We start from the raw sequence: 24,118 nt of genomic DNA, 5'->3' as shown, positions 1-24,118 counted from the left end.
ACCCCTTCCAGGTACCAGGACCAGGAACATCCATGCAACATGCCTGAAGGGAAAGCTGGCAGTCCTGAGGTCCCTAAGACCACCTGGACCTGCAGAGCAGGAGTCTCTCTTCAAATGGGCCTGTTCTGCCCCTGATGCAACTGTCCTGAAATCACTTTTCACATGCGCCATGCAGAAGTTCAACAGGTAGCAACTCTGCATGCTCACGAGTGCGGCTGCGCTTTCTGTCAAGTGCAAAGCGAGCAGGAGGCATAGGGGCACTCAACAGATAGTTCCTGGTACAGCATGGGAATATAGATTTGGCACAAACTCATTGGGGCTATGCTATGCCAGGCTCCTCTTGCTATGCAGAGCTGGGGCTATGCCATAGTTAAGGAGTAGCTAATACAGAAGACATCCTTGCTCATGCTGTCTGGGTACTTTTGTCTTTGTCGGAGCTCTCTTGAGCAGTAGACACTGCTTAGAAATCTTTATTATGCTGTATGAAAAAAAAATGAAGGAGTATTTAAGTTAACTTCCTAGGAGTTTGGTCCCACAAGAAAAACATTCTGGAAGGTCAACAGGGATGTCCAGCTGACCATAGCCTCTCGGAGGTCAAGCTGCATTTGACCTGGAAGACTCTGCACGTCTGAGTAGATACAGGATTTGATGGCACAAGACCAAACCGAAGCAGATGTGCTCACTAATGTCCCTCTCCCTGACTCTCCTCTGTCTGACTCAAGCCAGCCCTGCTCTGCAAAGGTGCCACAGCTGCTTAGGTCGTCATCCAGACCACATGCTTTATAATTGAAAAAAAAAATCCCCTTTGGCTGTATGATGGCTGTTTTGTTCAGCAATAACCGTTCAAGGAAAGCATTTCCATCTGACCTGTATGCCTGGCCTCCATTGTTCCAATCCTGAATTAATTGAGTTGCTGCATTTATCACTACCGACTGGGACCTGCTCTCCCTTCCTGGCTCTGCCACCGTGTTTCTTCAGTAACTGGTGATCCACCGTCATCAGCATTGGCTGCCGCAGCCAGGGGAAGAGGAAGGGGAACCGAGCATGGAGAAAGGGCTGTGCCCTCCCAGGCTGCTCTCTCCACACTTTGCATCCACCTCTGCAATTTGAGGAACCTCTCGGTAAAATGAATAAAATAAACCAAGAAAACTGGGTCCCACAAGACTTCTAACTAGAAAGGCTTTTGGCCAAGTTGAAGAAGATTCTAATACTGAGTCCTGCACAGAGCAATCATTTCTCTCCCTGGTCCAAGTTTTCGTCTCCAGAAAGGCCAGTGACACCCTCCCTCCACCACTGAAGGTCCATATATATAAAACCCTCACAAACGCCCTTGAGAAGACCAACATGAGAGTGGGTGTCTGCAACCCTCAGTAGTCTTTGTCACCATAGTCATTGTAAAGGACGCTTAGTGTTTGCTCTTCACATGTCTTCTTGAGGTCCCGGCTGAGCTCTGCCCAGTTGAGCCCGTAGGGCTTGATTTCACTGTAGCGGCAGGCGAGGTACTTGAGAGACGTGCGCTGGAGGCTGATCTTGGGCTCCTGCAGGAGGCTGTTGCACCAGCTGCTGAGGTCCCCAAGCTGTGAGAGAATGAGGCCAGCTTTCCTGCAGCAAGGGTGGACGAGGAGAGAGGCCAGGGGACAGCAAGGGAGCGGCGATGGAGAAATGATGGGGAGATGGCAGGAAGGATAGAAAGAGTGTATGAGGAGAGAAAAGCAAAGAAGGTTAAGGAAACCATGACAGCTCCTGGAGGGAAAAAAAGAGAGAGTAAGAGTCAGGCAGCAAGGAGAGCTGTGGAGCTGACACAAACCACACAATGGACAGGCACCAGTGCCTGACAGACGGGGATCCACCAGGGATGAGGAGGGACAGCAGAGCTGGGATGAGGAAATGCTGACCCTGTGGCAGCATTACAAGTCTAAGTGCACACAAGAGCTAACCATACCAACATCAGAGGTACCAACACCACCACGGCATTACAGTTCCTGCTGTACTCGTCTTGGGACTCATTTTATGCTTCCCTGCTCTGTCCCCCCTTCTCCTTCCACCTTGGAAATCTGTATTGTCCCTGCAACAAGACCAGGTTTGCTAAGGATACAGTGAAGGGAGAGAGAGTCACAGCTGCAGCTGTGAAACCCCTTACACCCCTTGGGGAAATAGCAGCATGAGTGTTGTATAGGGATCATTATCATAACAGACTCAAATGGCATCATCTGTCACTACTGAAGCTATCAGACTCCAAATAACAGGACAGAAATGTGGGAGCAAACACTATTACAAGAAATTCTTACAATTGAATGAATTAAAAAAAAAAGAAAAAAAAAACAGAAATCATCAGGCATGATGTGGTAGGCCAGCCTGGGTGGTGGTGACAGGCATGTAGCCTGTGTCCTCTCCAGAAAGGACATGTACAGTGTGTCTAGGAATGGTGCTAGTCAATCACGACTTCATGCAGGACATCCCAAAGAACACAGCAGGAAGGGCAGGGAGAAGGCCAACAGGCCAGGAATGTTGCTCTGTTGCTGAAGAGTAGGATATCCTGTCATTTAAGTGGGACGTGATGGAGACTAAATGCACGGTCCTGAGGATTAGCGTGCTAAGACATCACTGAATGGGACTACGTACAGACTAGCTTAAGGTTGTGCTCCACAAGTGACACACGTAGGACAAAGAGATAAACACAAGTCTAGCAAGGCAGTGACTCATTAGAAAACCCATGTCACAGCAGTACATCCCTTCCCAGAACTGACCAAAAGAAGGGAGAGAAGGAGAAAGAAATTCAGAAAAAACACTCAAAATATCATGCCAGTCATCTGTACATATCTGACTTGTGGGGTCTGTATGGAAGGCTTAAGGTGAACTGAAAATTATGCATCTTATGAGATCCAAGTACAATGCACAAGACTCATGATGTATGATTTATAAAATTTAGTAACATACTTTCAGGAAATTCAGGAAATGGGTCTTACAGGACTGCATGCAAACTAGAAGGAACATATTAAGGCATACAGTAAGAATTTGATCCTAAGAAGTTCTGAGAGAGCAGGTGATGTGGTGAAGTGTCCCACTTATTGCACAGGACTTTGCATCTTCCTACTGCAGAGAACAAAACAAGGGAAACAGTGTCCTTGCAGCTGCATTTGGTTAAGAGCTCCGTATAAATCAGTCTACACCCTAACTGCATAAACTAACTGAGAAGAACTAGGAAAGAAAGTCAAGTGGTAGACAGAGAAGAGATCCAGGAGTAATCCACCTTTAGCCGAAGACAGATATGTAGCACTCCTCAGGCAACATAGCCTTGGAACAGGTTTGTTCTGGTAATGGGGAAGTGCTAAGTCATCAGCCCCGCATGTTAGATGAGATACTGGAACAGGTTGAATCATCCTGGTCAAATATAGCGTAAATTGTGCTCTCTTTTTTCATGTTTTTCTCTTAGAGAATTGCACTTCTCATATTGGTACTAAAAACAACACTTTATTCAAATAAAACACATTATGCTCATTTTAACTTTGTCTAGCACTTCAAGTGATCACAAGGGAATCTGGCAATCGGAAGATAATGGATCCAAATAATATATCTTGTTGACATGCCTGGAAACAGTTCTGGGCTCCCCAGTACAAGAGAAATATGGAGCTACTGGAGAGAGTCCAGCGCAGGGCTACAACGATGATCAGAGGGCTGGAGCACCTGCCCTATGAGGAACGGCTGTGAGAGCTGGGCCTCTTCAGCCTGGGGAGGAGAAGACTGAGAGGGGATCTTATCAACATCTTATCAATAAGTACCTGAAGGGAGGGTGTCAAGGGGATGGGGACAAACTCTTTTCAGTTGCCCCGTGTGACAGGACAAGAGGCAATGGGCAGAAACGGAAGCACAGGAAGTTCTGCCTGAACTTGAGGGGGAATTTCTTCACCGTGAGAGCGACAGAGCACTGGAATAGGTTGCCCAAAGAGGTTGTGGAGTTTCCTTCTCTGGAGATATTCAAAACCCTCCTGGATGTGATCCTGTCTAACATGCTCTAGGTGACCCTGCTTGAGCAGGGAGGTTGGACTAGATGATCTCCAGAAGTCCCTTCCAACCTTACCCATTCTGTGATTCTGTGAAGCCCAGACAAAAATTTAAGTGTCCCAAGAGCTGGAGTAAGTTTCCTGGTCAGCTTCAAGGTCAGTTTGTGGGTTGGCATAGTCAGGTAAAAGATGACACACCCCTTTAGTGGCTATAACTCAGCATCCACTCAGCACGGGGCAGGTAGTGGAGACACAAATCACAATGCTGGGGAAAAAACCCTCTTCGTCACATTCTCTGTTAGATAAGCAGGGGTTTTGTGTGGACCACACGGCTGGGTTGATGCTGGTTTGACAGTTCAAGGGTATGCGTTCTGAGCCTGGAAGAGACACTTGGAAAGGTGTGAGGTAGGACCTCAAGCCCAGCAACAGCCAGCCCCAGTTTGATGGATAAGGTCCATCACAGCATGGATGATCCTAGCACAACTCACACCTCGCTAGCAGGCTTCAGATGGCCATAACTCAGAGGGGCTATTTTGGAGCCACCGAGAGATTGTGTCGCTCTGAGGCCCTGTAACACCTGCAGTACCCGGGCTCACATCCAGAGAACCTCTGTACAGCACAGCAGAGACACAAGAGTTCAGTGCAGTGCTGACACTGAAGATAGAGACAATCTGTCCAGACCATCTGCCACCCAAGCTGGCCAGGTCTTCCAGTCATGAGAAGGTGGTAGATCTTGGGCTGTTCACCTCCGTGCCTAAGTGAGGTGTAGTGATGCCTCTTTTTCTCCAGAGGTACTGTCATAGGAAGGTTGAATATGATCCTACACATTTTGACCTAAAGCCCATAGAAACCAATAGACTTCCCTAGACTTCTGATCAAATCCTAATTTCACTTATTTCTTGCTGGAAAATAACTTGCCTTTTCCTCCATTCCTTCTCCTCACCCAAAGTATGGGGCTTTTTGCAGCCTTCCCCGGACTGGAAGGGAGCAACATGCTTCCATAACCCCAAACAAGTTATCTGCATGCACCTTTGCTTCCATCAATCCAACAGTCTGTACTGCTGAGAAAGGAGATGAGCATGCCGCGAGTGAGTGGAGCCAGGGACATGGCATAGCAGGATGGAGGTGGAGTAGCATGGTAGAGTCAGAATAGCGTGGGTCCATATCCAGGACTTGAAAGGAGCATCAGCAACAGTCAAACAAACACTCTGTCTGCTGGCTAAATAATGTCATCTGCAAGTGATTTGTCCTGTCACCACCAGTCTGGATGCTTCGCCCTTGCAGACGATCAAACAGGAGGTCTGCTTTCCAAGATTTGTCATCACCAGAACCCACTGCAGCTGCCTAAATGTTTCTTTCCAAATAGCACGAGCTGCAAACACTTCATCAGCAACTTGCGTCATCCCGTCTTAAATGCTCCAACATTTCCAGAGGGTAGAGTTAACCCTCTGACTCGTAGATCCATGCAGCAAATGGTAACATTTAGGCAATTCAGAGCTGACGGTCGGTGGCATTTCTTGTCACTCTAAGCCAAGGTAGCTCTACCTTGTGAAGGCATTCTGCTCAGTCCTTAGTCTCCTCACTGGTGCAATCAGTAGTAATGGCAATGCTTAGCCTTGGCGGTGGCAGCAACTGTGTAATGAGTCCAATCTGTCACTTAGGAAACTTATCCTCTCCTCATACAAACCATCACAACAGAGGTCAGATGGTCTGTGCAAACCAGTGCTGGATTTCACATGTGGAAACAGAAATAGAGCTGCATCACAGAGCTGGGCTCAAGATGAAGGTGAGATGTAAGTCCAAGCTTGCTGGTCTCACTCAGCAGTCATAGCAAAGAAGCAATCCTGGGCAGAGAAGCCTGTAGGAGACTGTCTTCAATGGCAAGTCTTGGACGCCAGGGACTTACCTCCATATACTATGTTGTCTCTACTGAGCTTTGAGGCGCTGCCTCAAAGAGTTTAGATTTCTTAGAATGTAAGTGGGAACCAAGGAAAAGTGGAGAGATCTCAGTTTTGCCCAGGACTCAAAGCAAGGTTTCTGAGGAGCTCTTGGAAGCTAAGGAACACTTGTAGTTTCCTCGCCAAGCTGCACTAGGAGTGTCACCTAAATATAAGATTGCTAGAGAGCCACCAGCTGTTTGCTGAGTGTTTCTGATGTCCCAGCAGAGGTTTTGAGGATAGAAACTGTAAAGAGGATCTCTGATCTTCTGCTAGAAATCCACAAGTGATCATCTAGTTCCCTCTACAAAGTGGAAAAGAGGGTATAAACCAGAGCCCTGGAAAAGCAAGACTGGAAGACAGCTAGCAGTGAAGCTGGGGAGAGGAAACGTGGCACGTGAAGTAAGGGGCAGAACCATGCATCTCATAGATAAGAGCTGTTGTTGACAGGCATTTGAAGTAATCTTGATTACTTGATGGGCTCAGGGCTCTAGTTCTTTGAAGGCTAGATGCTATTTATTACCACTACAGTCCACACAATCTCCCAGACCAGCTACCTAATCTGAATGGGAATATCCATGTTGCTGGGAAATCACCCAGACAAATGCACATATTGAAGGACTTGGGAAGAAGTAAACAAGTTAGCTGCTGCTGTGATCACAAGGCATGAGGCATCCCCTCCCCAGCCAGCCAGAGAGGCCCACAATGACCTGGAGGAGCTCCCATGGAGAGGACGTCATGCTCTCTCAGGAAGGCCAGAACTATCTTACCCAGGAAGGGTACAGTGCAACCTCCTCCAAAACCTGCCATGGCACCTCAGCACTGCCCAGGCACAGAAAACACATCTATCCCCAAGATTGTCCTACACAACCAGGGGAAGGGGTCATAAGGCAGCAACACACAAGCAATTCAGAGCCAATATCAATTCACTGCCTGCCCTAGACCACAAGTTCAATGCTCAGAGCTGAATTCAAGTCAAACTAAAGGCCAGGAAAAAGGAGGAAAGCTAAGTTTGACCTTGGCATGTCTCAACATGTGTACCTCTGTTTGCATGCACAACTTCATGCGTCAGCTTTCACAGCCAAGCTTTTCTTTGTCACCTTCTTCAGCAGGCTTGAAGACACAGCCACCTCCTTGTTCCCTCACGTCTCCTTCAATGCCCATGGCCCCTCTCAAGCAAAACTCTCCAACCACATACCCTTCCCTTCTCACCTGTAACAGCCTCCATTATACATAGGTATGCTATTTATTTCTCCAAGACTTTCTGCCTTTTTGCCTGAGGCAGCAGCTACTTAGGGAAAAGCAGAATCCCCTCCCTGGCCCCTTCTCTCCCTGCAAGGCATGAAAGGAGCAGGCCAGACTCCAGAGACAATTTAGGGATGGTGGGATAGTAGAAGATGTTGGGTTGACAACAGCCCACCATCTTCCACCTTGTCTAATACTTAAAATCCTTCAAGGGTAAGAGGAGATGGCTGGATCCCAAGCACTGCACAGCATCTAGCAAAACAGGAACCACACTGTGAGACTCTAAGCAATATCGTCAGACTCTTAAGCGTGTTGGGTTAGCAGGTCCACCTAACTAGCCAACTCAGTTCCTGAGCATACCTGGGCCCCAGTTCATCTTCACAGCGCCAGGTGAACTCCCCAAAGCTCTCGTAGTGCTGGTTGTAGTGGTAAAGGACGCGATGCAGGCTGGGGGAACCCAGATCCAGCAGGGTGTTGTAGGCCGTTTGCTGCTCCTTGCCACTGGTATAGCCATTGAAGAGATTGTAGATCTTGTCTGCTATTTCTGGACAGAAGGACAGAGGAGATATTCACAGGGGTATGTGGAAAAGGAATGGATAAAGCCCACTGGGATAGCGCCCAGCTTTAGTTAAACCCAAGAGACAAATGTTCTGTTGCTTCTGTCAGAGCTAAGCTTTCTTCCCCCAGGACATAATTTACATCATATCAATAGATATCTTCTCCAGCTCAGCCCTCAGCAGCCATGCAGCACCCGGGGCCATCTCAGGGGAAGAACGTCTTGCAACTGCGCCACAAGATGTGAGCAGAAATGGGCTGGAAGGGGTATCTGCTTATTGCAGATCCCAGCACCAGCCACGCTGGGGGTGTTTGGCGGGGAGGGTCCTGGAACAAAGTGACACAGATTTGGGCTGGTCCTGAACTCCATGCAGGGCCTTTCCAAACCACATCTGAGTCCCAGCACTACAAAGCTATTTCCCAGCATTCTCTTTCTATGCATCAGTCAGTTCTGCCCACAAGTTTGAGACCTTGGATCAGAGCAGCTGAATGAGCAGGCAGCTCCTTCCAGCCCCTCCAGCTCACCTTGAGCTTTCACGTCATCTACCACAGGACAGGGGGTCTTGACTGTCACATCACTGGACCTGGAGCGTCTCCCTGTGTTATCAACTCCCCAGAGCGTGAACCTGTTGGAGAAGGAAAGTAATGAAGATCTGGGCAGAGCAAGGGCTTCTGAGTCCTTCACCTTCCTCCTGCGTTTCTGCTTTGTGACGGACGCCTTTGACTCTACTGGCGCGTGCAGTGTGCTGTTCACGTCCACCTTGCGAGCATCTGGGGAAGCACAAAACAGCCCCGCTAAGCAGGTGCAGAGTCCGGCGGTCCCAGCTTCTCCCCCTGCAGTGCTGGCTGAGGGGAGGCTGGTGTGGCAGAGCATTTGCACGCAGAGCTGGGTGAAGCTCACCCAAACATGGCATGGGGGAATGCAAAGGCACCCAGCACCATGATCAAGAATGAATGAACATGGTTAATAATATTAGGAGGTGCCAACCAGAAACGCCAGCATTGTCCTCACAGTTAAGAGCAGAAGTGAGGGCACTGCAGCGTGCAAGAGGTGGTGGAGGAAGATAACTCACATATAAGTGGTGTCAGGCTCCAGGCAGCGAATGATGAGGGAGATGGTGGAGGACAGCCTGTCGGGCACTTGGGCCGGCATTGCGCAGGGTGACTTGGCACCAGAGATGATGTCATCTACAAAGCTCAGCACCGTCTCTAGGGAGAGAGGGAAGAACGCACCACAGGTAACTATCCAGACAACCCAGCCCTTGGGGCCAAAACGAGCTGCAAGGGAAGGCGCTGAGGCTGGGAGCTGGGTAGAAAGGGCTGTGCCCACTAACACACTGACTGCTGCTAGTGTGGACAGGGAGCTATTTTGGCTGTGACACATGCAAACTAGGAGGCCATGAGGGAGAAGTGAGTACCCATTCCACCCTCCCCAGAGATAATTGGGTGCTGCCGGTTGCATGGGAGCCCCCACTCACCGGTCTCTACCTTGGAGTGGTCCATCCTGTCGGTGACTTTCTCCTGGCGGAGGAGGTAGTCGACGATCTGTACCCCGATGGGTGGCTCTGAGTGCTCCCACTCCAGCACCACTAAGGTGCTGCTGGGCTCATGCACAGTGGACAGCCGCAGGCTGGGAGGCAATGCCAGCTGGTCAGCATCTTGAGAGGGGAAGGTCTATCAGCCACCCTACCACCCACCTGACCCACCTTTATGGCCTCCTTTCAGAAAGGCGTCAAAGCCATAACCTGTGAGAGCAGAGGAAGCAAGGATGGAAGTGACTCCCTCTCTCCTACCCCTCCTGGCTGCGGGCATACCTAGTCCCCCAGTATCCCCTTGGGCTCCTTTCCTGAGGTTGCTCTACCAGGATGGATCCAACAAATTGTCCCCAGTCAACAGCTCAATCTAGAAAAGACACAATGTCTCTGCACCCTCTGCAGCTCCCCCATCCGCCTGCCTTGCTGTCTTCCACTATGCTGTGCCACCACACCACTGGGAACAACTCCATCCCATTGCTGGGGTGCTGGGGAAGCCACTGCCATCACCACCTCCTCTGAGACCCAGCGCATCTCACATTGTGCAAGGAGGGCTGGCTGGGTGCACTTGGCGACCTACATGGGATGCGGGAGAGGCGCGCAGGTGGGCAAACCATCGGCCCCGAAGGCACTCGAGTCACATCGGCACCAGTCCTCAATGACATCCCCACTCCCTGAGCACCACAGTGAGCTCATGGTGGCCTCCTGCAAGAGCTGGGAGGGAGGAGAAAGTGGTCAGTTCCAGGCGGGCATGAGCTTAGTCCCATCCCACCACCAGCTCCTTACCCGCTGGGTCTGGTTGTTAGTGACCAGCTCGTAGATGGGTGCTGCCTTGGTGACCTCAAGCAGGATGGGCTCAGTAGGTGTGTCAGAGCTGGAGGTGGTGTGGCACAGTGGGCAGGATGAGGGGCAGCGCCCTCTGCTCTGGCACTCCATCCGCACGCCAGCTGCCATGCGCTTGGTGCCCGACTCGGAGAGGCTGGCAATGTACTCAGGGAAGGTGAGCACCTTGGGGTCTCGCTCTCGCTCCTCCGACTCATCCGATGGGGAGTTGCCTGGGGAATGGGGAAAGATGGGTGTAAAGATGGGCTCTGAACCAACTGTAAGTTGATGCAGGAGGGCTACTGTGCTCCCTTGCTCCAGGAGAGCAGGCTTTAGGGTAACGGTGCCCAGAAAATCCCCTCGCTCCGTAAAGAGGAAATGCTGATAGGTCTTGACATCTGGACCCCACCATTGCACACACCTTTGTCTCCCCATGCCTCGTTTTCCTCAAGCTTGGACTTTCCCTGGCTGCCTTTGCCCAATGCCTGGGGCACAGGTGGATAGACCTGTGAGGGAGAGCTGTTCTTGCACCAGCTCCAGTCTCCACGAGAGGGAGCCATCTTCTTGCAGCTGGAGGGTTATGGAGCACTTGCTTGGTCTCCTTCCTCCCTGCCCTATGCTGAAGCCTTCCACCAAAACGTTCTGCAGAAACCCTTTGGTGCTAAAGCTCTTCCTCACCAGCCTCCACACAGTCTGCCCCTTGAGCCTGCGAGTAGTCCTTTCTGCCCTGTCTGGATTGTAGCTAACTTCTTTACTTGACACTTTTAGTCCCCAAAGAGTCACTGTCAAACCCAGTAGCTTGTGGGCAGCGACACACAAAAACACATTGAAAACCAGGGAAATTCAGTTTCAGACTAGGCCATATAGCAGCTATATGGGCTCGGCCCCTCTTTCTGTCCCTTTCGCAGAAGAAAGAGAATGCTAAACCTGATCATGAGCTAACTGGAGTTTTAGGAAGGAACCTCTCATCCACTGACTGATCCAGCTGGTTTCCGACCCATGTGGACGGTATTGTCGGGTCTTTACTGATTGCCAGCGGAATAAAGCAAGTTCCCCAGTTTTACAAGCAGTACCTCCAGCACTGGATACATAAGGGTTACCTGGTGTACCCTGCCAGTGGCCTGCCTGTGGGCAGTCATCACTTCCCAGGGTGGCTGCGGTCTGCTTTGAATCACAAGCACATTGAGCCCAGCATACTGCTACTACTGCCCTTGAACAAAACCACAAAAATGTGTGCTGTGCAGGCTAGGACTCCAGCCATCTCCCCCTACCTCCTGGCTATCTCTACGTCTCAGAGACCTGTCTGTGCAAACAGAGCCAGCAGTAGCCATCAGTGTTTGTGGGCAGAGGCTTATACAAGCATAGGGAGTGGGCGGAATAAGACGAAGACACAAAGACCTCAAATTTGTGCTCTGGCAGCTGTTGTCTGCACACAGCAGTGTAGAAATGCTTCCTGAATGCACATTTCCAAGCATTTCAGGGTGCTCTGAATGGCCTCCACAGCTTGGATAACCCACACATCATCAAGACCTTCTCCAGTCCCTTCCTCATACCTGCGTTGGGTTCTCACCATGAGAAAGGGAGTGTTTTCATAGTTCAACCCTGGCTCTTTAGGTCTATTTGTTTTTTGTCCAAACCAGAGGGAAGGGATGGAAGGAGTCCATGCTCAGATGGGACAGGATAGCCAGAGGGCTCCGAGAGCCTGTCCTTCTGCCCCCCTGCACGCTGGTTCGCCCAGCATGGCCGGCCCCCAATCCTACTCCCTCTCATAGCTCCCCCAAATAAAGAATCTGTTATATCGCTGTGCCAGGCAATGTTGTCCACGTCTGAAGCATGTGCTCCAAAGACTTCCTCCTGGCCATGGGACCTCCTAGTCTTCCTTTCAGTTTGGGTCATGCTCTTCCATTTGTGGGCTGCCTACAGGTAAAGAGCCAGGTAAGGCAGAGACACCTCTGCCCTGCCTAATTCCCTGGAGATTTTGAATAATATACTAAACTGCATCTCTTCCTCCATGAACAATTCAGAGCCTCTAATGAACTGTCAAGGACCCTTTAAGACACAGTTGCTGCTTATTGTAGTCTCTTTACTCCTACCACATCCTACTCGTCACAAATCAGCCTCAAATGGGCAGAGATATCCAAACAGAAGAGCTCCAGCACAGTCCTACATTAAGTGAAACAAGTGGACCAGGATATCTAACAGCCTGGCTGGCAGGACCTTGAGCACGCCTACAGCCTCTCTTGAGATGCCTCCCATGACACAGCAAAGACAGGGTCATTCTGCAGTGAAACACTGTGGTAAGAAGGCGACGTGGACCTGAAGCCAGGCAAATTGTCTGCATCTTTTTGTATTCAGAAAGGAAACAAAGTTTGCCGCACACTGATGCTGAGCTATCTCCAGGCACCTGACGGATGGATGAGCTGCTCTCACAGGGAAGGGCACAGTGCCAGGCGAACCTAGCACCACCCAGAAAGGAAGAGGCAAGCAGCAACACTGGATGAATCATCTCTTTTGGTGCATCACAGGCATTTTTGAGAGTTTTTCCACCTTAAGATGTAACAGCTACTCAGCAGAGCTGGATTCTCCTGAGAGCAACACTAGCCACTTTCCCTTGCAGAGGAGGGGGCTACGCTGGTACCCCAAATTGCTCCCAAGGAGGAGGTCTGTCTGCACAGTGGCTCACAAACTTATGGCTGGGGTCAGGTCTTTACCCCAGAGGATGAATACTTGTGCCAGTTGTCTGAAGGAGCTAATCCCACTTCAACTCTGCAAAGTCAAATGCAGCCTAATTCCACAGCTCTTGGAGGCAACAGAAGATAGGGAGCTTCATATGGAATATGCAACAAAAATGCCATCACGGGTCATACAGGGCAGGAGGAAGTCCAAATTCCATGCCTCAGGTACCAGGACGGGTAGAAGCTGATTCACCTGCCATCCTGCAGTGAGCCCTAAGGCACATTAAGCCTTCCTGCCAGCCTTTCATGGCCAACATGCCTTGCAGCAAAGCTCAAGATAACCCGATGTGGGACTCTGCAGCGAGGATACGAGCTGTCAGCTCACCCAGGGCATGACAGCAGATCCACACTGGGGAGGCTTTGGTGGCCTGTGTGCAAATGGTGGGGATGCAGAAAGCCTTGGAGTGGATTATCGAGGGAAGACACAGCAGCTTCATCTATGGAGGTCTTAAGAATATGTTGCTTAAATGTCGCTGGAGACAGCTTAGGTAAAGCTGCCTGGCTCTGCCTCTCAGCATCCCTCTCCACCATAGGCCTCCACATTTCAGGCGAGACCTAAGCTCAGTGACCTCCCATGAAATCAAATCCCTGCCCATGCCTGGAAGGAGCCCCTTCTGGGCCATTTCTCCCAGAAGCCAGCAAAGATGGGATGGGATGGAGAGGGCCCAGGGAGCAATCAGGCAGGCTGGGGCGCACAAAAACACTTACAGGGCTATGTCTTCATGCAGAGCTGTGAAGCTGGCAGACACTTTGCTGGTTTAGCAGTGGCATCCTCCGCCACCAGCATGAACAGTCGGTATCAATTTTAGAAGAGAAACCAATTAAAAGATAACAGGAGAACATATGAGAACATATGCTCTGGTTAGCAAGAATCTAAGTGTTCAAAAAAACATGACCCGCAGCTATAGCAAAGGAAGTTTGGGATCGTTTTTGAAAGCCCTGCAAAATCTTCTTTTATAGGAGCGGTTGAAATGAGCTGGGCAAGTTCACAGAGGAGTGGGGCCAAACAGTACCAACCTGCACTGGTCTCTCTCCTTCAGGGCACCCATATGCAGCCACAGCACTCCACTTTGCAGGTGAGCATGGCACTTCAACCCAGATGGTTGTGGATGAAGTAAAATAGCAACTCTTGGGAAAATTTTCAGTATCTGTCTTAAATACATGCAATCTCTGGGGAGGCAAAGCAGGTCCTTGTGGAAATGGCCATTGCAATAGCAAATGCCATGGGAAGTCTTGTCACAGGGAGCCTTTGCAAGACACCTTGTGCTAGCAGGCATATTCTCTAGAAGCAAGCCCGCTGCTAGAGCTGCCACAGTCCTGTCACACACTCTACTGCCTGCCTGACCTCGAAGGCCCCGAGCGCTCTCAGCAGAAGATTTGCAGCAGTAAAGGACTGTCATGGTCTATGCTTTTCTGAGCTCTAAGCAATGGTAGTGGCGCTGTGTGCCACTGTAGTCCCTGCGGTATGGCACCAAGCAGGTGGTGTAGGCAGAGTAGCAGGGCTTGGCCCTTCGGTAGCATTCAAGACCTGCCTGTTTTTGAATGATAGGCAAGGAACAGTATAACCGTTTGACACATGGGAACACCGAGAAGGAAGAACTACTTCTCTTGTGGCTTCAAGGCAGGTCCATGGCATCACAAAGACTTTCTACACAGCACCCTGAGGCTCTACTTGCCCTTTCTACCACTGGTCAGTAGAAAAGTCTTCTTTCTCGATATTAAGCCCCAAGGCCATGCATGGGTGGCTGCAGGTGGACAACCTGCCCTGGACTCGACTATGAAGCAGGGAGCTCCAGGAGAAGGGAGGATCCTTCTCCAGGGTGGTGGGAGCAGGGGCAACATGTCCAACTGCACCTGGAGAAACGAAGTTAAGCCCAGGACTGGCCAGGAGCAAAGATGGATCCTAGGCATCCAGGGATCTAGGTTGCCATCCAGCAAACACCGTTTCCCTCTTATTTTGCTGGGTCAGTGCCAGGGAGCAGAGGGCAAAAGAGAGTGTTGGGGGAAGGCAAGTCCTTGGCAAAAGAAGTAGGCGAGCTGGGGGGCTAGCTAAGCCACTGGCTGGCACACTGCCTTGCATCTCACTTTGAACAGAGGAGCTGACAGATCCTTGCCATTTAAGAGAGAAGAGTATTGATGTTGCCAGGTGGAAGCATCTCTGATGCTCATGCAGCAGGAAATGCTTTGGCACGCTGCAAGGGGGGGAAACTGGCATTTCATGGCAGATGAAAATGTAGGATTTGCAGGTCATTTCTGTGCCCCTAGCTAGCAACTGCCCTACTGCTGTGAGCCTTGATGTGCAGAATGGTGCTCTCAATCCAAGAGCCCTGCCAAAGGATAGAAAACTTGTCTTTATGCCAAAGAAAGAGAGAGCAGCATTTGGCCCAGGGGGAATAATGGGGATGAGGACTAGAGAGGTTGGTGGGCTTGCAGGGAAGCCATAGGACGTCCAGGCAAATCACAGTGGAGAGCATCTACTGATCTTTCCAATGCCTCCTTAGTTTTCTTCCCAGTCCTGTGGCTTGGAGTTGGTAGCAGGCTGCGAAAGGGAATGGGCAGAGCCAGGTGCACTCTTAGGCTCTTTGCTCTCCGTGCTCTGACAAAAATGCTCTGGACACTTCTAGCAGCATTTCCTCTCCAGTCCCACCTGGGGACTGCATCTTAGGACTGTCACCCCATGCCACACTGTGTGCCTTGGTGGGTTATTGCCAGGGCGAGAAGACCTGGTGCCTGAGCTAATGAAACAGTCTGTTTCTATCTTGTGCCTTGCAGGAGAACCTCCCATTTCAAGGTTTTGTAGCAAAACAGGCCAGCGCTGGCCTATCTCCGAGACTCCTGCAAAGAAAACAAGACTGTTAAACAAAAAAACAGGGCACAAGAGCATTGCTTTGCTATCCCATAGAGCTGGAAATGGAGCACTTTGGGCTAGCTGTGAATTGCAGCTTAGCAGGCACAGAGGGAAAGCGGAGGAGCCTGAGAATGATTTGTCTCTTGCAATTTCTCAATCGATAACCAACTCTTGACTTTGCAAATAAAAAAGCGAAGGAGGGAAAGTGGCAGGTGCCAGAGTGAAACCGAAATGTGATATTGTGGGTGGAAAGAGACTGCCAGACCTGAAAAGTCTCCAAGCAGGAAAATCAAAGAGGAGGAAATTGCAGGAGAAAAAAAGTAAATACAATCAAAAGATGGTACATCTGGAGACAGCCCACAGCAGAACAGCGACGGGTTTGTACTCTTGCAGGTGGGCTCGGGAAGAGGGCCAGGCTCCACGAGGGCTGAATCCACAGGATCCAACAGAGACTCGGAAAGGAGCTCTTCCCGCATGACAGCCCCAGAGAGAAAACAAACGTCTTTGCGGCTGCAGTGCAGCACAACCAGCGCAATATTCTGGTGCCAATATTGAGCGTTATGGAGCTTCACGATGAAAATGATGTATCAGGTCACACTGCCTTTGAGCCGCAAATGGCAGCTCCCTGGCTGCACGCAGCCGTAAATACCCTGGGCGAGACATAATAAGCCAAAGCCACCTCCGGCCCAGCAAAGCAACAGCTCTGCTCCGTGCTAACCAGAGTCTGGGACTGGGAGACAGCTATGGGGAGCGTGGCGCCATCCCAAGCAAACTGCTGGGATGCCGAGAGCCTAAGTCCTCGGTCCTGGAGTGCCAGAGCCGTGCTGGGGAGGGAGAAGGCAACGGAACATCTCCAAGCTGCTTTCCAAAGGCCCAGACGAGAGGAAGGCGCCAGCGACGTCCAAGGGCAACCAGGCGTTCAGCTCCCTCTGCCTTCGGAAAGCTTCTCCAAACTGCTCACAGGCCAACGAGCCGTCGCCAGTCTGCAAAGCCGGGGGCTGATGCCAGGGATTTCCAAGTTTTCACTGATGCGCATTATTTCTAAAGCGCATTTCAAACGCCCGTTTCTCGACATCAAAGTCCAAACCGGCTCAGCACCCAGGATCTGCCAGCCGCCCTGGCTGGCTTTAACGGGCAGAACAAAGTGAGTACCTGGCTCCTTCCCAGCTCCCTGCTTCCTTGAGCTGTCCTGTCCAGTGACCAGTTCATAACTAGTTTTGAGGCATTATAAGCAAAGCCTTAACAACCTGGGAGAAGAAACCACATTACAGGAGAAAAAAGAGGGGGAAAAAAAAAGTCTGGACCTGGGATACAAGTGGAATAGCGCAGATATGGAAGAGACAAAAGAAATGAAGGAATCGGATTAAAGACAAATAACAGTTAAGTCCAGAATAGGACAGGACGGCTTGGCAGGATTAATGCATTCGCCTTTCATTTCCCTGGGGATAGGGGTATTTGTGGCCTGGACTAATGCCTGCTGCAGTCCATGGGAGTCCTTCGACCACTTCAAAGGGCATGAGAGCGGAGTATAAATAAGAACGAAAAGAGACGCAGCCCTTACTCTGGGCTGGGCACTTTCCCTGTTACGCCGAGGGCAGCACAGCCCAGCGCGACCCCACTTCGAGCTTCGTGGTGCCCCACGGCTATGAGCCAGGGAGGAGGCAGGTGCACGGGAGGGGATCTGTGCATGGTGGGAGAGCCTTCCTGCAGATGGGCTCCTACCTTTGCTGATGTCCTCATACTCCAGCCAGAGCTGCCGCTGGACCTGCCTGTTGGGATACCAGATGGAGCAGGACTCCTCAAAGCCGTACATGGCCTCCTGGATGTAGTGGTTGCCAAACTGGTCCAGCAGAGCCACGAAATCTCCACGAGAGGTGGCTCCATCCAGAGAGTGGAGTGCATTGCTGAAAGCTGCAGAGGAGACAGGTGGAGGTGCTCAAATCTCAGCGGAGCCCTAGCCCAAGCCCTTGCCACTCCATACACCCCTCGCTTGCAACAGGGAACCAACCTCTGAGCCTGTCATCTGCCAAAATAAGGCTGTATTTCCTCTTGCCTCCCCTCAGCTCTGAGGAACAGCCATGACAACGCTGCCTTTTCTTTCCCAGGGACCCAACACAGTATTTCAGCAGTGCGACTCCTCAATTCATCCAAATTGTCCCAAAGGTAACTACCACTGCCCCAGCAGCCACAGTCCTGCACCCTTACCCTGGGAGATGGTCAGCTGGTTGAGCCGGACGTGGTACATGACGGACTGCACCTTCCAGTGCTGCAGGAGGGGGTAACCAGACACCTCGCTGAAGTTCACCATCCCTGCCGGAGACACAACACCATGGCTTCAGTACCGCCAGTGCCCAGGCCAGAACTACACCCACAGCGAGTCCCCTCTGCTCTCTGACCTCAGAGCTACCTTCAATCTACACAGGAGCATTTCACCAGCACCCTCCTGATCTCCTGCAATCTCCAAGCAAAGCTGCCCAGCTCCACCTTGCTTTGGGCAGAGTAATCCACCAGCAGGGTAGGAACAAGCATGCATGTATGTGTATGTGTGTGTATACCCATGGGGGAAGGTGGTGACGTATTTGGAGAAGGGCTGAAGGTCAGCTGCTCCCTGGCAATTAAAATCACAGCTTTAAAGGAAAGCATCCAGGCTCATTTCTTCTCGCAGTCCCAGGCTCTGCTTCTGAAGCTAAGGAGCTGCCTTCCTCCACTGCCTCCTGCTTCCTTCCCGGAGACTGGTCCAAAGACATGCCCAGGTGTGTTAATTATTTTGCTAATGAGCATGGTGCTTTTTAATGAGCCGTTCATCAGCTGGGCCAGGCCACATGTCCTGCTGGTGTCAGCGACAGTTGTGTCCCACATGCCTGGACACAGCTAAGGAGGAGGCTGTGGCAGGTGAGGAAATCATGGGCCTCCAAATGCTTGTGCTAAGCTTAGGCAAGGGCTGAACAAGGCCAGAAAGCCTTTGGAAAGGGCCTAGATGTGGGTCAGGACCCTGGTGTTACATGGGGCAGACATGGGGATGGCCACAGTGACTGGTGGCATGGAAGCAGAGACGCAGGGTAAGGCCAGAAGCTTTCTGGGAAGCTTCCTGGGGCAGAAGGGGGTAAGCTAGCAGATGTGCCAGCTCCAGCACGCACACTAGTATTAACGAGGGCAACTAGCATCTTCTCCAAGCAAAGAGACCCACTCTCTGGCCATTTAATTGTGCACTAGAAATTGTGCTCCAGAAATTCGTGGAGAAGAGGGCTGGTAAGGCCCCTCGGTGGCCACTTAGTCCTGCCCCTGCGAATCAGCCCCAGGAGGTCGGGAGGATGATAAAGCGCATCTCCTCCGTAGCAAGGAACGAAGGTGGAGGATAAGGCGCTGTGCCTTGCAGCGCCTCTCCTGTCGGTGCCGGCTGCTCCTGGCGGCTTTAGAGTGCTGCTCTTCCCTGCAGAGCGTTTATGCGAAACCGGCCCTTCCTTACTCAGCAGCCTCTCGAGTATTCACGGCAGTAGCCGGATCTGCTTACTGACAAGCAGAGATTTCACTTCTTCTCTCTCTTTTTTTTTTCCTCTTAATCAGCCACAAAGAGCCGGCAGAGCAGGGGAAAATGAATAGCGTAATTTTCCGGCTTCTGCCTCGTTGACATAATTGCCAGCGAAGCTCCAGTCCCACCGACCCCTCCGCAACGCTGAGGCCGTGGCAGCACCGCCTTCGTTACATCGGTGCAACCACGGCAATGGCAGCGGGGACGAAAAGCAGGACCTCTTCGAGGTGGGCTTATCCTCTGGACTCGGCATCCTCGGCACCGGCTTGAAGGGTCGAGTCGAGGAGAGCCGGGTCCGAGGGGGGCTCGTTCCCAGGAGGCAGCAGGGAAGGGTTTGTTGGCAACCAATACGCAAGTCTCAGAAACAGGCACCAAGGAAATAAAGGCTATTTAGGAGTGCTGGCAACTTGGTGGGAAAAAGGTAAATCATTTAAGGTTGTCTAGGCATCCAAGAGCCTCATTTCTCACGGCCTGTAATGCTCTGTTGGGATGAACTGAAATATTTTGGTTTGGTTGTGACAGGTTTTGAATGCTTCGTCACACTGGCGAAGAATTTCTGATCTGGAAATCAAATGAAAGGCATTTGGAAAAAAAAATGCCTTGAATAAACAAAAGTCTTTTTATAAATAGCCATTGGATACTTGAGCTTTTATGACACACAATTATTTTATAGCTGTTCCTCACTCAGTCTCTCATCCTCTTTCCCGCAAATGGACGATCTGGCAAAAGACAGCCCCATCCAGGCAACGTTACAGACTCCCTCCATTTGCAGTTGACCAAAAACAATGTTGTGGGAAATATATTGCCTTTATCTTACAGGTGAGCCAGGGAGGCTAAAGCCAGATTAGATAAATCAGACGGGAGCCTGACCTGACTTTTTTGGACTGCTTGGGAAGGCATCTTCCACGAGGGATGAAGGCTGAAGCCAGGTGTGCTGGTGGCAGGGTTGGGGTGAGAGGGCTCCAAATGCCACTGGGCTTACTCACCAGTGAGGAACTCAGGGTCAGGCATGGGGTCCGAGAGCTCTTCTTGGCACTGGTTCTCCAGCGGCACCGTAGCTACCACCAGCCCGTCTGGCAGCTGCTGCTCCAAGCCCCGGGCAAAGTTGTTCTGCCTGGAAATTCATTGCAGAGAGGAAGGCAGGGTTGGAGGAAAGGCAATCCTCCTGGGATCTTCTGATCTGACACGTAACACCCTCCAAAAACCCAGTACAGCCTCAAGCCCACCCTTGGATATACCCTTTACAAGGGCACGTGCTCTCCATGGAAAGCTTCAGGAGCAGGATTGCGCACCAGCCTCCTGATGTCCTACCAAGCCTGAAGGACCAGGCAATCTCTTGAGGTTTCAGACAGGACGGTGAGGACTAATCCTGCCAGGGGTCATCTCCCAACATCCCTGCTCACCTGAATGTCCCTTTCAGCACCTGCCCTGCTGCCACCTCTTTCGAGTGGTTGTTGTAGCCGTAGAAGATCTCCCCAAAGAGAGTCTGATTCATGGGCAGCTCTCGGGTCTCCCCACAGTCTCCTCCCTCAGGGCATGACTCTGAGATGAGCTGGCATGATCGCCCATCCATGCCCAGCTTGTAGTCCTCGATGCACCTGGAAACGCAATGAGAGTCCTGCCATCAGGCTGCAGCCCCCAGAACCAGGGACACTGAGCTACCCCACTGGGGACCCCAGGAGTGGAGTAGACCCTGCCTAACATTGGCTGCAAGAGCCACCAGATCCTATGACCTCAGGTACAACTCCTCACCAGCAGCACCTAGCCTCCTCCTCCCGCTTGCTCAGCTGGGCTGTCACCAGTTCAGGAGCCGAGGCTCTGCGGTGCTTGGGAGGCAGCTCTGCTGCTCGACCCCACTCACTTTGCAGCCACATGCCATCTCCAGATGGGTCTGGCACGTGGCAGAGCTGGAGCCAGCCTACTTTGAATTTTGCTTGGGAAGAGGTTACAGTGCAGCAAATCCCGAGCGTAAGTAATGATCTTATTTCACAGCTGGTCGCGTAAGCTCATAAACTTGCACCTGTTTGCCCTCCTCGAGTGAGGAATACAAATGGGCTGCGGAGCCCATTACAGGTTCCTGCTTACAGGTATCCACCTGGTGAGGAAGGAGTGCCCTGTGCTCCTCCAGAACCCCTGCATGCTGCAGTGGCCAGACCCCTGGGACGCTCACCCACAGAACATGAGGATGTTGTAGAGCAGAGGGTCATCGGGCAGTGGGACCATCTGCTGGAGGCACAGCTGCTCACAGCCCCCGTTGAAGCCATCCGAGCAATCCACGCCAACATGACGGTCATAACAACCTGTGCCGTCTTTCATGGGGCTTAGTCCCGTCGGGCACTAGCAGAGCAGAGAGCAAGAGGTGAGCCCAGGCTCTGGAGAAAGAGGGCCACAGTGGGGATGAAATATAAAGTAAGCTTCATGGTTAGCAAATAGTCAGGAATTTGCACCGACCTCAGAGGGCCGTGTTTCAGGAAGGCAGCATTGCCCTTACAATAAGAAACCCATCTACGTCCCCCATCTGCACATTGCACGGAGCCAGTTTGCATCCTGAGACTCAATTAGCTGCTCCACGTTTGGCCTGGCACTATAGGAGCCTGGGGGGACACTGGAGGGATGCCAGAGGCGTATGCGCTGACGCAGCCCAGGAGCTGCCAACCAAGATGGAGGGGAATGGGCGAGTGTGGGGATGGCAGCACATGGCTACCTGGTCAGAAAACTTTCCTCCTGCCCTAAGGCCACTTTGTGGCCCCTAGGAGCCTAGTCCCACAGGTGGGAGCCCTTGGAGCAAGCCTCGAGTCCACTGCCCCTTCACCCTGCCTCGCACGCAACGAGCTGGTAGCACGCAGAGCAGCCTCAACTACGCTCTTTCCTTCCCTGTCCACCACTGCTCACCTCCTGGACCCGGAGTCCTCATCTGCACCCAGCTGCTCAGCCACGTGCACATCTGGACATATGGGGAGAGGTGTCCTAACGTCTGGGCAAAGGGGCTATTTTCCAGCCCTGGGAGGCAATATGCACCATGCAGAGCTGATTTCAGGGCTCTGCAGTATGGGGCATTGCTCTCTGCAAGAATCAGGGTGGAAATAGGCACACGAGATGCAACACGACAGAGCAGTGCCAACGTACCTACGGGCGGGCAGACACCGCGGGTGAGCCCCAAAGCCCTTGCACCCCAGTGCAGGTGCTCCTGAGCAACGACCACAGCCTACAGCAGCACGCAGCAGCAGGGATACAGCCACGTTCACGTCCCTATTGCCGATACAGTGAATGAAAACCACTGCTGGCAGCAGCCATCTGGGGGAACCCAATTGGCTCCCCCCAGCCCCGCTAGCACATCTGTCTAGGGGCAAACACTTTCCCCATGCAGCCAAACAGCTGCAGCACTGACAGGGAAGTGCGTGAAAGATGAGGGACTTCCTGGAGATCTGCTGAAGCAGATGGGCTGCTTTCGCTCGCCTTGGCAGCAGCTCGCATGTGTGCAGCAAGGGCAGGGATGCAGGAGATGCTGCAGCAGCCCAGGCAGAAAACATCTCCTGGTACAAAAACAACCTCAAAACATTATGCCCAAGGCAATGGGAAAAGAGGAAGGAAGCAGGGTTGCATCATCTCCTCGCCACTGACACGGCAGTTTCACATGGAGATGCAGGTTCACAGGCCGAGCCATACAACAGCCACCATGTCTTCCAGGCTGCCCTCCCAGCCCTCAAAAACACTGTCCTCCACAGAGGAAGGGGACTTACAACCAACGAACCTTTCCAGCACCACCCTTTGGCCCCGGAGAGCAATGCCCTGTGTCTCAGCCAGACCCCACGGCAAGTGGCTGACCACCAGTGCATGCTCTCCTTCCCCTGCGCCTGCCAACACCCCTGTCTTTTCCCCTCCTGTTCTCCCTCTCCTTTTCATGTGCATTTGCTTTCCTCTCTGAGGTCTGTATCACAGCTCCCTCAGCCAGCACCTTCCCTGGCACCAAGGGTCCTTCCCCCTGCTTGTCCCCTCCAAAGGCAAGGGTATGTCAGGAAGCAGGAGCTGAAGCCATCTCCTGTACAACACCAGTGAGATTAAACAGGGAACAAACATTTTGTATTTGTCCCCCAAAATTAGATTTCCACTCCCCACCATGTTAAGGACTGGGCTGACTCGATCCTTCTCGGTTTCATGCTCTGGAAATCTCTGCTAACTCTCACAGCCTTCAAGAAGAAGGCAAGCAAGCACTCTGGGGGTCGCTGGGCAGCAGTACGCACCACACAGCCTGTTGAGTCCAGCTTGCGGTCCGAGATGCAACGGAAGTTCTTGCTGCAGCCCCCATTGTCCCTGGAGCAGTCACGAACAGGGCCAAAGGAATCAAGGAGGACCTCCAGGCTATCAAATGAGGAGGAGGTCATCAGCTCTTCCCTGCGACAAGGAGGAGACAGTCACACCCAGCGCTTTGGCTCTAGGAACCGTTCTGTTTAACCGAAATTAGAAAGTGCTAATGAGAGCACACCCACCCAAGCACAACACATTCACACATGCATTCACACGCAGGTTTGCACCTCCAGTGATACCAGATGGGCAGCCTTTCTCCTTCTGGTGCCAACCTGATGAGCTGGAGTGAGACCTGCACGTGCCACCACCCAGCTACTTGCAATGGGAAGGCACTGCACCCACAACCACAGCCGTCACGTGTGTTTTCCATGGCCCTGCTTTTCCTCAAGCTGTCAGTAAGCTATGAACCTTACACTAGTCAAGCTTTTAGAGAGACACGCTCTCTACTGAGATGAGGGGAGATATCTCTGAAGGTTCAGCTTTGGAAGGTACGGTGGAGCAGAGCCCAAGGAGGGGCAGGTGTTGGCGGATGTACTGATCTCTGCCCATGAAATGCGGGGCTATAGGCTGAGTCACTGTTAACAATTCCCATGTGCTTTGGGTTGGCCC

General features: G+C 51.8%; 1 protein-coding gene across 1 annotated transcript in view; it reads right to left on the bottom strand.

Moving 5' to 3' along the window:
* Nucleotides 1–1,367: 1,367 nt before the first annotated feature.
* ASTN1 (astrotactin 1) overlaps nt 1,368–24,118 on the bottom strand; it is a 61,253-nt gene continuing 38,502 nt past the window's right edge. The window contains exons 11-23 of the mRNA XM_062580917.1: nt 23,446–23,596; nt 21,375–21,541; nt 20,608–20,802; nt 20,191–20,318; nt 17,881–17,985; nt 17,398–17,586; nt 10,057–10,325; nt 9,851–9,984; nt 9,217–9,368; nt 8,812–8,947; nt 8,264–8,364; nt 7,544–7,727; nt 1,368–1,602 (exon numbers count right to left, since the gene is read on the bottom strand). Coding sequence (XP_062436901.1) covers nt 1,368–1,602; nt 7,544–7,727; nt 8,264–8,364; nt 8,812–8,947; nt 9,217–9,368; nt 9,851–9,984; nt 10,057–10,325; nt 17,398–17,586; nt 17,881–17,985; nt 20,191–20,318; nt 20,608–20,802; nt 21,375–21,541; nt 23,446–23,596 — 2,146 coding nt within the window. The remainder of the gene's footprint in view (nt 1,603–7,543; nt 7,728–8,263; nt 8,365–8,811; nt 8,948–9,216; nt 9,369–9,850; nt 9,985–10,056; nt 10,326–17,397; nt 17,587–17,880; nt 17,986–20,190; nt 20,319–20,607; nt 20,803–21,374; nt 21,542–23,445; nt 23,597–24,118) is intronic.

This window comes from Rhea pennata, chromosome 8 (assembly GCF_028389875.1).
Source record: "Rhea pennata isolate bPtePen1 chromosome 8, bPtePen1.pri, whole genome shotgun sequence".
Taxonomy (NCBI): domain Eukaryota; kingdom Metazoa; phylum Chordata; class Aves; order Rheiformes; family Rheidae; genus Rhea; species Rhea pennata.
The sequence above is the reverse complement of the archived record's forward strand: the minus strand, read 5'-3'. Positions and strand labels throughout refer to the sequence as shown.